This window comes from Corvus kubaryi, unplaced genomic scaffold (assembly GCF_017639235.1).
Source record: "Corvus kubaryi isolate FWS band 111438036 unplaced genomic scaffold, C.kubaryi_AGA036_p1.0 split1-37296, whole genome shotgun sequence".
NCBI classification, from domain to species: Eukaryota; Metazoa; Chordata; class Aves; order Passeriformes; family Corvidae; genus Corvus; species Corvus kubaryi.
Genome location: NW_024582075.1, coordinates 7,060,816 through 7,077,844, shown reverse-complemented (window position 1 = coordinate 7,077,844; position 17,029 = coordinate 7,060,816). Strand labels below are relative to the sequence as shown.

At 37.2% G+C, this 17,029-nt stretch overlaps 1 protein-coding gene across 10 annotated transcripts in view; it reads right to left on the bottom strand.

The window, feature by feature from the left end:
* The window catches only part of MCTP1 (multiple C2 and transmembrane domain containing 1), a 235,914-nt gene that overhangs the window by 165,856 nt on the left and 53,029 nt on the right, over window positions 1-17,029 (bottom strand). For all 10 annotated transcript variants that reach the window (XR_006013554.1, XR_006013553.1, XM_042012780.1 and 7 more), the window contains exons 2-5: window positions 7,318-7,432; window positions 3,596-3,738; window positions 810-889; window positions 155-260 (exon numbers count right to left, since the gene is read on the bottom strand). Coding sequence is in view for 8 of the 10 variants with exons in the window: in XM_042012780.1 (XP_041868714.1) it covers window positions 155-260; window positions 810-889; window positions 3,596-3,738; window positions 7,318-7,432 (444 nt within the window). In the remaining 2 variants the exon portion in view is untranslated. The remainder of the gene's footprint in view (window positions 1-154; window positions 261-809; window positions 890-3,595; window positions 3,739-7,317; window positions 7,433-17,029) is intronic.

The window sequence follows — 17,029 nt, the reverse complement described above, 5'->3', positions numbered from 1 at the left end:
TGTTGTACTATACCAGAAACATCACTCAGTGTTATCTTAAGAAACAGTAAAGTCAAATTAATCTCATAATTTGGGATTTACTCTTGTGTTTTATGTCATACAACCGCAGACCAATTACAGGACTGATGACATACGTTAAAATATTTAAAATTACCGCTTCTTGTTGGTCTCCTGGAGCCAACAGAACTGATAAGATTATACTTCCCAGATCATGGTCAGGGTAATGAGGATCCTTCAGACTCAAGGTAACATCTGTTTGCCTAGGAGACAAAAAAGCTATGCATTTACTTGGACTTCAGGCTCTCAGATAATGAAATTTCTCAACCATGAGAATTAAAGGCACCTGAATTTATATGAACCTACTTAAAAACAGTGTCACAAATTTGTTTCTACTTTCAAGTATTTCTGCCTGAATGCTCATAAAAAATAGTAAATATTTTCACTCTGTATTAAGTACTTACATGTACTGAAGTAATTAAATCAAAAATCTAACATTAATGGATTAAAAAAAAGAAAAAAAAATTCAAACATTAGGTGGCAATGCTGTGAATGAAGTTAATATGAAAACAAGATTAAAGTGGTTATAAAACTAACCTCTCCACAGACACTGTAAAAATGTGCATCATCAGCTAATAAATTAACATTCATAAATACAGTAATTTCTTAAACAAAAGTGGTTTTCTTTGGTTCATTTCATGCTGTGTAGGTTTATGTAATTATTTTCTAGCATAATGTTCTACTTACAACTCCACAAACATGGTATTAGCAGATAAATATATAAGTATTCCATAGGTTTTTTTGTGCCATACCTGTTTAATTCCAATGAAGTGAGATCCAAAAAGGCTGAACCAATGAAGTCATCTTGAAGTCCAAAGTCATAATCAAATACCTAGGATGCACAAGAGCATTTTTCAGTGCTAGAAATCTTTCTTTCTTTAGAGCTTTTCTGACTATGAATGATTCTTGAAACTACTTTTCCAGAGTTGAAGCTTCATGTCTCTCACCTGTTGAATCAGGACTACCTGAAAGTAACCTGAAACTTTCTGTCCAGAAAATCAAGTTTGAAACTGCTTGTTTGTAAGTCAGACTGCATCATATTGAGACACTGGTGTATACTACTACTAGACTACACATGTGAACGACATCAATTTTATAAAAATAAAAAAAAAAATTTTATAAATACAGGCATTGAAAGAAGGAAGATCAAAAGACTAAATAAAGTTAAGCAGAATCACTGATTTCCTACACAGTGATTCCTTTATGAATCCTGCAAAATGGAAGCAGAAGGGCAGGATATGGTTATGATAAGCACTTGCATTTGAAGTAATATAATTGCACATTTTGAAGGCTGCACAAGTTTGAAGGATTAGAAATATTACAATCTAAGACTAAAACTTAATGGATATGTGTAAGGAAACAATGACAATTAATACTCTACTATGAGGACCCTGCCTCCTAATTTGCTATCTAAAAGAGAAAATACCTGGATAAATTTATTGACATCCAGACAGGAATCTGGCCAGTACATCGAATGGTTTTTTTTGAGATGGCTTATGACTTCCTAAATCTGAAGAAAGAATACCAAATAATCTGGGTGCAGCTATTGCAGAGAAATAAACAAAAAAGGGGGACAGCAACAAAGAAAAGTTGCAACACAAAAAATTTTTTAAAAGGGAGATCAATTATCAAAATCAACTTTTAAGGTAAAATGAATTTTTTTTGGTAAACATGAGGTTTTCTGAGGACTAGAACATATCTTCAGCTAAGTGAGAGTGAGACTTGTGAACAACTTGTAAGGAGACAGGACAGAATTTAACTGAAATATGACAGGACTAGGTTCAAGGTCTTCAATTCTAATATACGCACTTCAAGTATTGTATTACAGAAACTCTTCTAGGAAGCAAAACTGTTAATCTTCTACAAGAACCTTAATATGGACAGGGTTAACACAGTAGTAACAGAAATCCTGTGGCCCAAAGGCTACAGCACAACTGCACAACTCAATGGATTGGATACAAGTGTGTGAGCACAAGTCTCTCACATGCATTGACCTACTGAGTGAGCATCCTCGCATTTTCTGTAGCTATTAGTCATTCCAGCAGGAAAAGAAAACAAATGATGATATCTCAGTGCATGCTGCATAGTCAAAATTGTTTTTCTCCCTTTCTCCCTCTACAAATTATCATGTTGAAAATACAAAGTAAGTATTTTTAGCTGACTTAGTAAAATTCAGTCATGTCTTAAAATATCTGAATGAGCTATAAAGCCTAAAATACTTCACACAGTATGTTCAGAATACAACCATGATAGACATTATACTACTTGACACACTTTTCCTAGGGAAAAAAAAACACACACCCTCCCGGAGGGCTGGTACTTGGCATAAATAAACTAAAACAGGTGGCTACATTGCAAGTCTTTGCATCTTCCTCTCTCTTTCACCTGTTCATTCCTTATGAGTCACTATGGCAGGAAAATGCCATTTGAGGATTCTAATTAACTTTCAAGCTTTTCTAGTAATGACATACTTTATCTGAGCAGTGTGAAACATAGTACTGGTTAATGCTTAAAGGATGTTTAAGTGGCGTTGCATCAATGCCAATCTGATATCTCAGTTAAAGATCCTGTCATGAATTTTAGCTTAAGACTGATACAGATCTAAAACATCATGTAATTTCAGATCCGCTAGGAGAATTATACAGGTAAGCCAAGTTGTCATACTTTCTCAAGTATTTTCAATGTAGTCATGTTTTATTTTGAATCCTAGGACTACAGTTTTTCTAAATACATTTTCTGGAACATAATTTTTATCTCCTTTTGTTTTACACAACTAAGAATCACTTTTGCATGTAGATCACCATAAAATACCAGGGCCAGAAAAGCACCTTTCTGTTCTGTGGGTATAAAACAATCATCACAGTTTTTCTAGTTTCCATTTCATTATCAACATCTAAGAAATACTAGTGACGCTGCTTATTACTCAGGACATTACTGGCCACTTTTTGATCTAAATTCAAGCAATCTGTTATTGCAGAATAATTGCTGCCTCTAATAGGACAAAATCACCCTCAGCTGTGATTTACTAAGGAGACCTACAATGTAAAAATCTTAAGAGCAGAAAATGGTATGAAACACAGAAGCAAACTCACTGTGTTCCCTATAAACAGAAAAATTAGAAAACTTAGGAGAATCAGGCATGCATCTCAACTCAAACTGACCTCAGCAATGAATTGCTTTTAATAGGACAGATTATGCTTCCTATAATCATTATGCAATGATATTTCCACAAATAAAATGGATGCCATCATAATGAAACACAGTTTACCTTCTCTGTTCTTCTGCTAAGATCACACTAAAAAAATATAAAGTAATTATGACCTGAAATAAATAAAAATACCTGTGTTTGCCCCTTTTAAAAATGTTGACATCATTCTATAGACAAAATTTAAATAATTTTCTCTAAAATACTCTAATTAGTCTTTAGTAGTGCACTATTGCACAATACATTTTTCAGTATACAAATATCACAAAACCTGAATTCTTCCAACAATTCTTCTGTTGTAATTTATCAGACATACATATGTATGTGTCTTACCTTTATATACAATGGTTCTCTTAGGTTATCTATAAGAATGGAAGCTTTTTCTTCCCACACAGGATTGAGGTTCTTCTGTACTGTTTTACTTCTAAATACTTCTTTTCCTCCAAGTTTGAACTTGACATATGGATCACTCGTTCCTGGTAAAGACATGTATATATACTGTTAATTCCATCTTTGTAATACAGTAAGGAAGTGGAGACTAAGTCACTTAAACAGAACTAAATGTAATTTCTATAGATAGTCAAACTCAAAACAGGATCAGACGAAAAGAATTCTTTATTGTCACAATCTATTACTTTCCAGTATGTCATTACTCAGTTAATTAACTCCATTACCATCAAATGGGTGATTGCATTACTTTCTGTTGTTTGCAATCCATTCTCAAAGTCACACATGAAATACTGGCAGTACTGGTTTTAGTTAACAGAACTACGTCCTTATTAGGACTAGTGTTTTACTTAAATGCAACAACAAAAATTAGATTATAAAGAAAAAATTAGTCCTGTAAAACATTAATCTAATTATGTTGTGCTTTTGAAAAGGCACATACTCCACTGACACCACTAGTATAAGTCTTCATTGACTTTATTGTGTCCAGGCTTTCCTCTTCCATAAAGACTCACTTCCTACAACACTCATGATGAGAAACTTAACTCTAAAGTCAGTCCGCAAAATCCACAACATGTCTCCTGCAACAATCACCTGCTCACTAGAGAGCACTGGACAAAGCCCATTGAAATAACTGAGTAACAATTAAGTGTGATCAGAAAAACAACCCTGAAGGGTATAAGAAAAGTGTTAAATATGGCATATGAATGGAGTATGCATGGGACATGTATGTGGAAGTGTCACAAGGACTGAATAGCCTGTGAGAGGAGGACTCTTGGGTGGGCACAGAGACTAGCAGGCATCCAGGAGTGAATCTGGGACTAATTGATGAAAGACTATCTTAAAATAAACAGTAACTCTAGCTTGAGTACCAACTGCATCATCATTAACAGCAGCAAAATTATACGACATCTTTTATTTTTTCCTTTAACTTTTAAGACTTTTCAAGAGACCTGCGTGTTTTAGAAGTTTGTGTTCGTATCCACTGGGAAACACATCCAAAACAAAAAGATTTTCTTAAAATTGCAACATGCTCTTCTAAACATAAATTAGAAGGGTTATGACCAGCATTCTTTGCATTATTTCATCCAGCCACAAGATGTCAGTACTCTTTATCTGAAGTTATGTCTCCCCTTTCAAAAAACTGTAGCAGTGGAAAACTGGTCTCTCGTGTGATGGGGTCACAGTCATTCCCACCTATAATTACTGGGGCAGAATTTCAGTGGCATAAAAACACTTTGTCTAACGCAACTGACTTGTTCCTTGGCTATTCAAGTAGTGGTGATGATTTTGAAGTCAAAGATCAAGTATTTAAATTAATTCTGTGTAATGTGAAGAATACTTTTAATATGGACACTATGTCATGGTGTGACCACCTCCCTGCTCCTTGGGATCACTCTACAACCTCAGGAATTCTGTTAGGCCTTGACCTTCATGTAGATAGTTTGGCAATGAAACATCCCTTGACTGTACCAGGAACTTCTGTGCGCTTAAGGTGGGAGTGGCATTGAGTTGAAAGACAAGAGAGGGAAAAATCAGTCTTTCCCTGACATCTAAAACAGGGAAAAGGATTCTAGCTTGTGAGTTGGAAGGGTTGATTGAGAGTACTTAAACTAGGTTTGAAGGGAGAAGGGGTAAGACCAGGCTCACTAATGATGAGGCTGGGGGCAGCATGCCAGTGTCAGGGTTGAAATTGATAACACAGCTAAAGCAGATGACCATAGTCGGGGTAACAAACAGGAGGAACTGGAGGCCATTCTTTAGCAGAAAAGCTGTGATACAGTTGCCATTACAGAAACATAGTAGAATGACTTGTGTGACTGCAGTACTGCAATGGATGTTTAGAAGCTCTTCAGAAGGGCCAGGTGAGGAAGGAGAGGTGATAAAGTGGCTCAGTACATTAAGGAGTGTTTCAGCTGTATAGAGCTCAAGAATAGTGATGATAAGTGTTTGTGGGTAAGAATCAGGGGGAAGGACAACAGACTGACACCCTGGTGGGAGTCTCTTATAGACAGACCACTCAACCAGGATGTAGAGGTGGATGAAGCATTCCATAGGTGGCTGGCTGATGTTTCACAGTTGCCAGTTCTTGCTCTTGTGGCAGCCTTCAACTGGCCGGATGCTTGCTGGAAACTCAATGCAGCAGAGAGGAGGCAGTCTAGCAGATTCTTGGAGTGTGTGGAATTTCCTGTCACAGCTGGCAAGGGAGCCTACCAGGGCTGAGATCCCACTAGACCTGCTGTTTGGAAATAGAGAATGGATTGGTGAGAGATGTGGTGGTCGGAATGCCCATCCTGGGCACAGTGATAGAGTTTTTAAGTCTTAGTGAAGTAAGGAATGGGGTCAACAAAACCTCTGCCTCGGACTTCCAGAGGCTGGACTTTGGCCTGTTCTGGAATTGGTTCAGAGAGTCTGCTAGGAAATAAAGAGGTCCAGGAAGGCTGCGCACAGTTTAAGAAGAAAACGTTATAGATGCAGGAATAAAATGTCCCTATGTGCTGAAAGATGAGCCATCAGGGAAGAAGACTGGCTTGATCAACAAGAAGCTTTTGCTGAAACTGAGGGGGAAAAAAAAGGGAGGTAATGACTTTTGGAAGAAAGGGCAGGCAACTAAGGAAGAGTACAAGGATGCCATTAGGTCATGTAAAGAGAAAATCAGAAAGAAAAAAGCTCAGCTACAACTCAATCTGACCACTGCTGTGAAAGAAAAAGTGTTTTTATAAATATATTAACAACAGAAGGAGGGCCAAGTAAAACCTCCATCGTTTTTTGAAAACAGGGGGAAACACTTTCACCAAGGATGCGAAAAGGGCTGAGGTACTTAATGCTTTCTTTGCCTCAGTCTGTACCAGAAAGATCAGTAGGACCAGTTACTCTCAGCAAAAGCAGCCCTTGAGCTGGTAGACAGGGGTGGGGAGCTGAATAAACATCCTAATGCAAGAGGAATTATTGACTTGTGAAGCCATTTGGACAGTCTTAAGTCTATGGGACCAGATGGGATTTACCCAAAAGTACTGAGAGAACTGGTGGAAGAGCTCGCCAAGCTGCTCTCCACCATTTATCTATCAAGTCCCAGATGACAGGAAATTAGCCAACATGCTGCCTGTCCATAAGAAGGGCTGGAAAGTGGATTCAAGGAACTACAGGCCTGTCAGCCTGACCTTGGTGCCTGGGAAGGTTATGAAATAGATTCTCTTGAGTGCAATCATACAGCACATACAGGATAATTAAAGGATCAGGCCCAGCCAACAGTAATTTAGGAAAGGCAGGTCCTGCTTAACCAACCTGACCAAGTGACCTGCCTGGTGGATGATAGAAAGGCTGTGGACGTTTGTACCTGGACTTCAGAAAAGCCTTTGATACAGCCTCCGACAGCATTCTCCTGGAGAAGCTGGCAGCCCATGGCTTGGGCAGGTGCACGCTTCACTGGGTTAAGAAGTGGCTGATGGCCAGGCCCAGAATGTGTGACTGAATGGTGTCAAATCCAGCTGGTGGCCAGTCACTAGTTATGTTCCCCAGGGCATTTTAATTTTACTACCTACATATAAATTTACCCAATGAACATGCAACTGACCAATTACTAAGGCAGTGTTTACCAGCACACTTACCTCCACGGTCCCGTGCAGCTAGATTCTGTCCTCTTCTTAGAGTAACATTCAACTGGTACATTCCAGGGTCCCCAGGGGGGAAATCTGCATTACTAGCTCCAAATGAACTTGTTCTCTGGGGAGGAAAAAAATAAAAATGCAATAGCTAATATTACTAAAAGGTTTGTGGAACATATATGTATATAACATCATCCTACCGAACTAAGAAAAGGCCATGTCCCACTCCCCCACCTCAGAGCTGAGCTCCCCCAACACCAAGGAATCTGCCCCGTCTCATCAGTATGACAATTACCAAGACACCTTTAAAAAAACCAAAACAAACAAAAAACCCCAAATCAACCAAAAAACCAAACTGTGACTGAAAAAATAATTCTTTGATATAAAGGTGTTGGAAGATAGATGGTCTTTAAGGTCCCTTCAAACCAAAACTATTTGACGATTCTATGAACCTACACTTTTAATTACGTTCACATCTAGTCCTGGCCCACTAAAGCAAAATAAGTTAGAAAAACACAAAGCTAGACCTTACAGTATTATTTGGACTAGACATTACCAGTATTCTCAAATCATGTGTTGATTCAATAGTTATAATCTATGTATTAAATAAACATAAATGAACTAAGATTATGTCATCTACTGCAGTACTTTGCAAGATATGTGGTTTTTTTCCACTGAGTTTTGGGGAAAGCTGTGGCAGAGAAATAATCATGAAGATATTAAATGCAGCTGTAGTTCTGTATGCCAGGACAAATACTCTTAGATTAGTTTTTTGTATAAAATGTATCCTTAAAAAAATACAATAAAGGAAGTCAGAATACAAGGAACTCTCCAGACCTCTGGTGTACATGAGCAATAAACACATTTCTGTCCAAAAGACAAAGTAGAGAAATTATATTTCTTCGTGTATAGATAAGCTTTTGTAAAATAGTTTTTAACACATCTGTCCGTAAGTAGAATCCAATTACAGTGCATGCTTGGAACACCACATTAATTTTAAGACTAGAAAAATTACATCAATTATACATTCACAATACATACTAGAACTTCATCTGTTACACGCTTTGAACACTGTATTTACATATGTTCATGCTAGGAGCTAAATATTTTGAGTAGTTCTATTAATATTTTATTATGTAATTATGGGTCCTCTGCAAGGAAAAAAAAACTTGCATGATAGAAATATCTCAGAACGTGTACCAAGTGCTATACCATTTCATCAAGAAACAAGTTTTGTCTTCTTCCTTCCTACTAAACCCTTTCTTCTTTTTAAGGTAATACAAAAGGTAAAGCATGAAGGAACTCACAAAATAAAGGCATTTCACTACCTGGTTTATTCTTGTTATTTCAGGGACATAACTTCATGCCCTAGCATATTAACCTTTGCTGCCACTCATACAATGCTGGCCAAAATGCACACTGGCATGCTCACTGGTTCCACAGCAATGAAAGACAGACAAAGAATGTCTGGCAGCAAAAAAAACCAAACAGAAGAGTTTCCATCAAGTTGCTCCTCTTTCCATCTGCCTCCATACCCTGATTTTGGAGCAAAACAGCTTCCTGACATTTATTCATTTAAATCTAACATAAAATTTTACTTCTGCATCACCACTTGCAGAGCCTAAGATAGTACAGCAAAAAGAAAATAAAAACAAGTTCTCAATTTCTCCACTAAGATTACAAATCTATTCTTCAAGAATGAAACTGCAGCTTTCTTACCAGTTCTGCTCCACATTGTCCTCTCCATCCTCCTCCCATGTCATTCTCCTCCCTTGCTTTATCACAAATTAAAAACTCCCATACATTCTCTATTGTGAAAAGCAACTACTGCAATCATGCCAAATCCTTCTGGGGTTATCAGTTGTTTCTTACAACCACAGTGGGTTACCTACAAACAATGAATTGCCTGCACAGGGATTTAGACTCTAAGTTTTTCAACGACTGAAAGAAGTCTTCCTTTTCAAATAAAAGTAATGGCTGGTAACTCTTTGTTGCATTTTCTTACTTTTACCCTTCTTTTTATCCTTAGGAGTATATTGCCTCACCCTGTTTCTAAGGGGTTGTGTAACAGGTTTTTTTTATGAAACCATTAACCATTTATGGCAATTCCAGTTCCAGACGAAATTAATACTAGTTACTGGGTGAACAGTTCCTTTCACCAAGAAGTAGACAAACCAGTCAGTGTGCAAGTACCGACCAACACCTCTTATGATCATACATGCAAAGATGTAACCCCCTAAAAGAACGGGAGAATTAGATCATACTAATGAAATTGGAACTTTTGTTGGAAATCACACATGATGTACTCAAACACTTAAAATTGGGAAAGTAAATCATCCTTGCCCAGTACCAAATGGAACAGGGTGGTATTGGATATGTGGACATAAAGCCTGTAAAGTGTTGCCCCTCGGCTGGAAAGGTGTTTGTATTTTAGGAGCCTTAGTCCCTAACATAACAATAACTGATAAAGACCAGGTGCCCTCGGGACTATAGATAAGAAGCTATTTGGAGTGTACAAAATGAACCTTAGATGCTGTAACTGAGTGACCAACTAAATGTTATAGTTTTGTGATGGTTTTTACCCTGGCTAAGAAAGTGAATTAGAAAAGACAGTAGTGAACTTTTCTGCTACCACAGAATATACAGAAAATCATACAATAGACGTCATTACTGCATTGCAGAAGGAAGTTAAGAGCTTGTCACAAGTTGCTTTACAAAACCAAATGGCACTAGACCTTCTCTTGGTACCAGAAGGAGAAGAATGCACTGTCATTAACACCAGTTGCTCCGCATACATTGATCAAAGTGCTGGAGTGTCTACAGATGTCCAGGAAATCTGGAAACAAACACAAATTTGACAATGCACAGCTCAAGATGACACCTCCTGGGGATCTGAAGAAACTGGATCAAACTGACTTCGTGGTTACCCAGCTGGACTTGGTTAAAACATCTATTTATAGTTGTCACCATAATAATTACTTTGTGTGTTTTAGCTTGCATGGTGATTCAGTGTTACAGCTGTTGTAATGTCTTACACTATAAAATGAAATACAGATATTAATAGACCAGTTCCCACAAGGGGAGACTTGATAAGAACAGTAGAACAGAACAGCATTTTACTGTCATAAGGACAGTAGAACAGAAAGCACAGCCTTGGAGAAAGAGATAAAGGAGTAACTTTGGCAAACAGAAGTCCAAAATGCAAGCAGGATGCCAGCTCAGCTCTGCAAGGCTGACAAAGCAGAAGTTATGCAAAACAACAGTATTGTGCTAACTCAAAAGCTGGAGTTGAGGAAAAGCCATCTAAAAAGGACAACAGACATTGAAGACCACCAGAGAAGACCTGAAAAGGACCATATAAGGACTTTGATAAGGGGTGTGACTATGTAAAATAAAGTAATACATATACATCAGGTAATCAGGGATGGCTGATGAATATGTAATCAGTGTGTATGATAAAAACTCTGTTTACCTGACTCTTGGGGCACTTGATTAGAGAAAGGATCCTCTGAGTGACCACCAGCGAATGCCTGATTTCTTATACTCAAAACCGTATTAGAAAAAACCGTGTTTCTATCTGGCTGATTTCGGTATCAAGAATGAACCACTTTATCCTGGCCAAACACTGGAATAGGTTTCCCAGGGAGTGTCCCTGAAGACACCTGAAACCTGCTCTGACATTGTCCTGAGAAATCTTGCTCAGAGCAAGAGGTTTGACTGGTCTGTCTCCAGAGGTCCCTGCAAACCTCTGTTCTGATTTTCTGTTGCTTTGAAATGTCATAGTAAATAAAGCATATGCTGACCTTAGCTACCTTTCTTCAAAGCATTGTTTTGCCTTCCACTTCTGGTTGCCCTGATATGGCAGTGCTGCAGCTGGCATTCAGAATTACCATCCTCTCCACCCCTTAAGAGCAGAGTATGTCCGAGATACCAAGATGCACATAAACCTGAATTTTTCAAAATAAGCTTATATATATGCCTTGCATTTATGCTGCAGTGCTCATAAAAGCTGTAACTGTTCCCTGCACATTTCAGTCTTTCTCTGTAAAGGAACCATTACGTTCAAAGGCACAGCCAGACACACTGTGTATGACTCTACAAACATGAAACTGCTTTCTACATGCATTTGCAGAAAGCAAGTTACCCGCACTCTCAAAAATCCCGACTATAATCTTTTTCAAAAATGAAAAAAGCGTAACAAATTGAGGTCATCATGAAACAAATTAGATCTGACTTTCAGAAGGATTATTGCATAATTATTCAGTTTCCAAGACAAGGAAAAAGACTAAGCACTTCTGTGCCATTTTGGTTTTAAGAAGATTACTAGAATTTACATGGCTTGTCCAAGAACATTTTTACAAGTACACATGAACTTGCACTCACAAACACATGATGTATGCACAAAGTAAAAGGGGAAATAGAAGCAGTCTCTGGGGGATGGAAATAACACTGAAAACACAAAAATCACATACTTTTTTCCCGCCAAAAGTAGACCCTAAATTCCAAAAATTATTGAACTGTGAGGCATTAAAATCATACCTGCATTTTCTTTTTCCTGTTTTTCCCAAAGACTGCGTCTCAGATGCAGCACTGTTCTAATTTCTGGCAGCTAGCATTCCTGCCATCTCTAGAAAAACTTGCACTATCACACAAAAAAATTCTCACACTTGCCTGAAGAGTGCAGAATTACACAGCAAATGATGTCAAACATGGCAGATGAAAGAGAACTCAATTGGGAACCAGAGAGAGGTGTTCACAGACCAAAGATGGTCTGTGAACAATTAGCTGTCTCCATTTAAAAATGAGATAAATACCTGAAGTCAACATAAATGCCATATACATCATTCACTTGAAAAAAACCATCTCCAATCATTGCATTTAAACTTAAGCCATCCATGTTTCCACAACAGAAAACAATACTAAAATATTCCAACCTTATTTTTTCATATTATTAATCTTAATTAATGATATAAAAACATATACACACATTTTACATAACCAGAAGTAGTTTTTTATTTAAATTATATTACAAAGTTATATTTTACATTTTAGGAAATACATCAGAACATGGCATTTGAATTATTTTGAATTAATTTTAAAGCAAATATATAGTATTTGCAATAGTATCACTACCAGTAAAACAACTCTAAACTGCTTCTAATATGAACTTCCCTAGTGCTTTGTGCTGCAAATCTGCGTTAGCCTTCTGAGCTGGCAACTGCTCAGCAATACTGCTCACCTCCAGCTGGGAGCAACAGCTCTGCACTAATATCATTTGACTACTGCTGCAAACTGTAGCTACTCAGAATGAAAGTAACATAAATCTTGCTTCAATTTAGCTTGAAACTTGAATATGGAAAGTGAAATGTATTTCCTTAAAATCTCTATATATCTTTGACATTTTGCAGTCATTTCAGCTTTATGGATATTCAGAAAACATACAACAGATTGCAGCCAAGTGGGCAAACCACTTTTTTCAGGAATTCATATTTTAAACATTGAAATAACTGATTTAATAAGTATCACTAATGACTGCAATGAAACACCAAGTCTTCCCTCAACAGCAACTTGCTGGAAAGAAGAAGGATATGGTCGAACTAATTATCTCATAGCACATAGTAGCCAACCTGCACACCCGTTTTGGTCACTCTTACACAATTTTGTAATTTTAGCTGTGTTTATAATTTCAAAATGGTGGAGTTAAATATCCTTTTGGCATTCACTTCAAAGCTTAAAAAAATAAAATAAAATAAAATAAAATAATAGTTTCTAAAAATTACTCCTAAAGACAAAAGAACATATATCAGAATCACTCTCCTCAGGAAGAAGTGATGGTTTTGGAAGGATCTGCGTAGCTTTTGAGGCTTCACATACCAGATACTGCCCATATCCATCTCATTTAATCCCTCATTTTTGACCACTGGAAGCAGAATAGTAATTCTCCCTTACTTTGCAGATGACAGGCAGAGCACTCAAATTATTCATGTGAGAGAGTCCACAAAAGGAATAGTAACATCTCCCTGACTACAGCTCTGGAAAACAATTAACTCATTTTTAAGTACCACATACATTGCTGTTCTCATTAAAGGCATTTTCAACGAACCTCATGTATTTCCCATAGAGTAAAAGCAAAAGCGTTTGTTTGGAGAAACAGGTATCCCCCTTTTGACTGATGCCTCCTTAACTCTCTGTCATCCAGTCAGTTCCAGCCACCAGTCTCCTGGGCCCTCATGCTGAGAACTTGCCTGAAAGCCACTCATTACTTCTCTTCCACGCTAGCAAAAGGGCAAAGGAAATGAGCATGGACTGAGAAACACCATCCAGAGTGCTCTGATGGATGCTTGGATAAAGATGCATTTTAACAAGAACTCCACACTACAGCACACACAATGGTGATGTTGCCCGCAACAGTGAGTCTTCTGGTTTCCTTTTTTTAAAATTTTCATAATGTGCCCATCTCCTTAGTTTCTAAAGACAAATGATGATGTATTTTCACACTAAAAAAGTTTTGCAAATTTGGTTGTTTCGAAACCCTACTACAATGGATAAGGGATCAGTTATTCAGAAGGTAAACCACATCTCACAGCACTTGCTATGAGAAATTATACAGCACATAATGGACCTGTGACACTGAGAAAGTGTGTTTAAAACGTGTGTTTTCTGCTGAAGTTCACAAAATAAAAACACTTCCTGCAGAATCCATGTTCACATTTCAGGTAGATTACTTCACTTTTGAAACAATCACCTGAAAAAATTCATTGCTTACACCAAGAAATAACAAACTGTGATTAAATACACCTCAATGTATTCATTGGAGTAAAGCATTATATATTCACCTGAAAGGTTGGAACAATTTGTTTCAGTTGTTCCACTTACACACCAGTGGTGGTATTTTTCTTCAGAAAACTGTATCTTCATGATATATGATATCTTCATCCAGCTTTTCAGAGTTTGCTGCACCATTCAAATGAAAAATACTACCTACAAAAGTTTCATAACGCTACTTCCTGATTTAAATATTCTAAACTAATATGGAATTAATGAGATAAGTCTTGTTAGAATTAGCATGATAAGGGGAAAATAATTTTTAGTTGATGAAAAGAAAGCAATTTTAACACTGCAATGCTTGCTTAGGAGGCTACAAGCATAATTAAATATTAAAAAGATATGTACAGTATTTCTTTCAACTCAAGAACTCTGTTTAATGGGATAGCATTTTTTTCATAATTTCATAGAATCCAGATACAGTCTGGTGAACTCTTCTTCTCATCACAGGTAAATTTAGCAGCACTAGGGCTGTTCTCTGTGCAGCACAGCAATTTTTCAGGCTGCACGGCCTGAATGCCACCAGACTAGTCTGCCTTCCTTCCTTAATTTTATAGCCAAGAGATAGACTGGCAAGAACAACCATTAGTGACAACAGTTAACTACAACTAACGGCAGCAAAACTATGACACATCTTGTGAACAATTGAGGTGCATTAACCTACTAAAGCAAGTTTCCCTATACCTTGATCAATGCCACCGGTTCTTCTTTGCCTAATGACAGCATACTTCATTCTCTTATAAATAGTTTTAATGCAAAAACTGACCTTGGTTGTTCAATAAAGGTGACTGGTTTTGATACCGGCCTATTTGCTGTTTGGCTTAGACTGTACTGTGTTTGAGACTCCACTATTAATTTTCAGATACAGTGCTTTAAACTTTTGAGAAAAAATGGCATGTAGTATTTCATAAATTAGTAGTAAGTTTTGTAAACTTGAAACATCAACTTACGTGTAAATTTTTTTTTTTTTAATTTAGCAAAAGAATAGCATTTATGGTGATTTAGTACTGGTGGAACAATTTCGAAACTGAAAAGCTGAAATCACAATGTCCTGTTTTTAATTCTCTACAATTTTGCTTATCATCAGTATAGATATACTAAAGAGAGAGTCATCCTGGAATCACATCTGACAGTTGTCACACTATGAGAAAGTGAAGCTAACAGCAATTGTATGCCTCCACTGCTTGTAGAAAGGGAGCAGATAAATAGAACCCATAGAAAAAGCTGTCTCCACAGCAAATTTTTGCTTGCATTCAGATGGAAATGTAGTTCCTATCGTTTCCACCAGACATAATCTTTTCACAGCTTCACATAACTTAATGTGTATGCAGTTTACAAAAGAGACAAGGGAGTAACACAATGGCACATTCCTCCTGAAGACAAAATTACTTTTTGCACAAACTCAAAAATATGTATACTACACCAAAATTCACATTGCAAGCAGATGCACTCTAAAAAGAGTCACCATGTTCCAGTTTACTCAAAAGGAAAGCATATTGAAATACCTCTTTCATCAAAAAAAGAGCACTTGTTCCTTTAAAGCACTGCTGAATTATGCAAATACAAAATGCATTTTGATACATTCTAAACTTCAGTCTAAGGCAGTGATAAGAGTTAATGGAGTTCTACTTATTTATTATCTTTTTAAGATTACTTTTACTTACCCACAATTAGGAATGTAGTTTCATTGCTCATGCATAGTGAAAGATGATACAGCATTTATTCTCAACTCCTGGACATATTCCTCCAGATCCTCCTGGATTACATATATTTAAACCCATTCTAGAGTTTCATTACAAAATCAGTTTTGTTCATGTTTGTGAGACAACCAAATAGATCTTTCAGTGATTCTGGCTGCACTACCACCTTGCTGTATAAACCAGGCTCAGTATGCCTAGAGCCAATGTACTACCATGCAAAAATCCCCAGCCAGCCATGAACAGCCTGGTTCAAAAATCAGGAGCTCAGAACTCAGCACAGATTAGCAACTCATGCTAACACACATATAAAAGCCCCTCAGGCCTAAAAATTGCGGTTTTTTACATCGCTCTTTGATGATCTATAAGACTCTACAGACGTGTAAATGGGAGGAGCTAATTCAGGACAATACTTGCATTTTTTTCCATTCCCTATGAACATATGCTTGGGACTCACAGTCATCATGCAAACTTGATTAATACCTCTTTTCACATCTTTAAACAAAAGGGATAAGGCAATCTTATCAGCTGAAAGATCTGCCAACATTTCTGGCAGAATTCACATCCCATTTACTTGGGGTTTTTTCTTCCTGCCCTGTGGCTTGCAATACTAGCAACGTACTTAGTATTTTTCTTGTAATTTCCTTTGCACAGATCTCTTCTGTGTATTTCTTCTCACTACTCTAATATTTCTCATGTCATAAAAATTCTTGGCGGAAGAAGTCTATTTTGATAGCAGCATGACAGACATGCTACCAGAGCTCTTTAGATTTACTTCAGCTATTGTATGGAAATTACAGCTTACTTCCTGTAACTGAAGAGCTAGGTGGATTTGAATTTTGCAGGTGGATTTGACAGCCAGACCCGTAGGTTCTCCTTTGCAGCACAAGTCACAGGATTTTGCCCTGAAGACCTGAAAAAGTCAGTTTGCCCCTTAGTAAGGCAAGTGGAAACCAAAGTTAACCTGCAACAATATTAACTCTGATTAAATACTTACTCTTTCCATATTAAGAAGTACATACTTTATTTGAAATCTCTGTCTCTGCTCCTGTCACCCGCAACTCGTATCTCTCAGCTCAGCTGAGTAAAATACCCAGAGATAACACAATAAAGAGCGGTTGAAATGCTTATGGAAATGGTACTCCTGATAAAGAATAAACCCTAATGCAAGCACAAACACAGAATTTATTGAT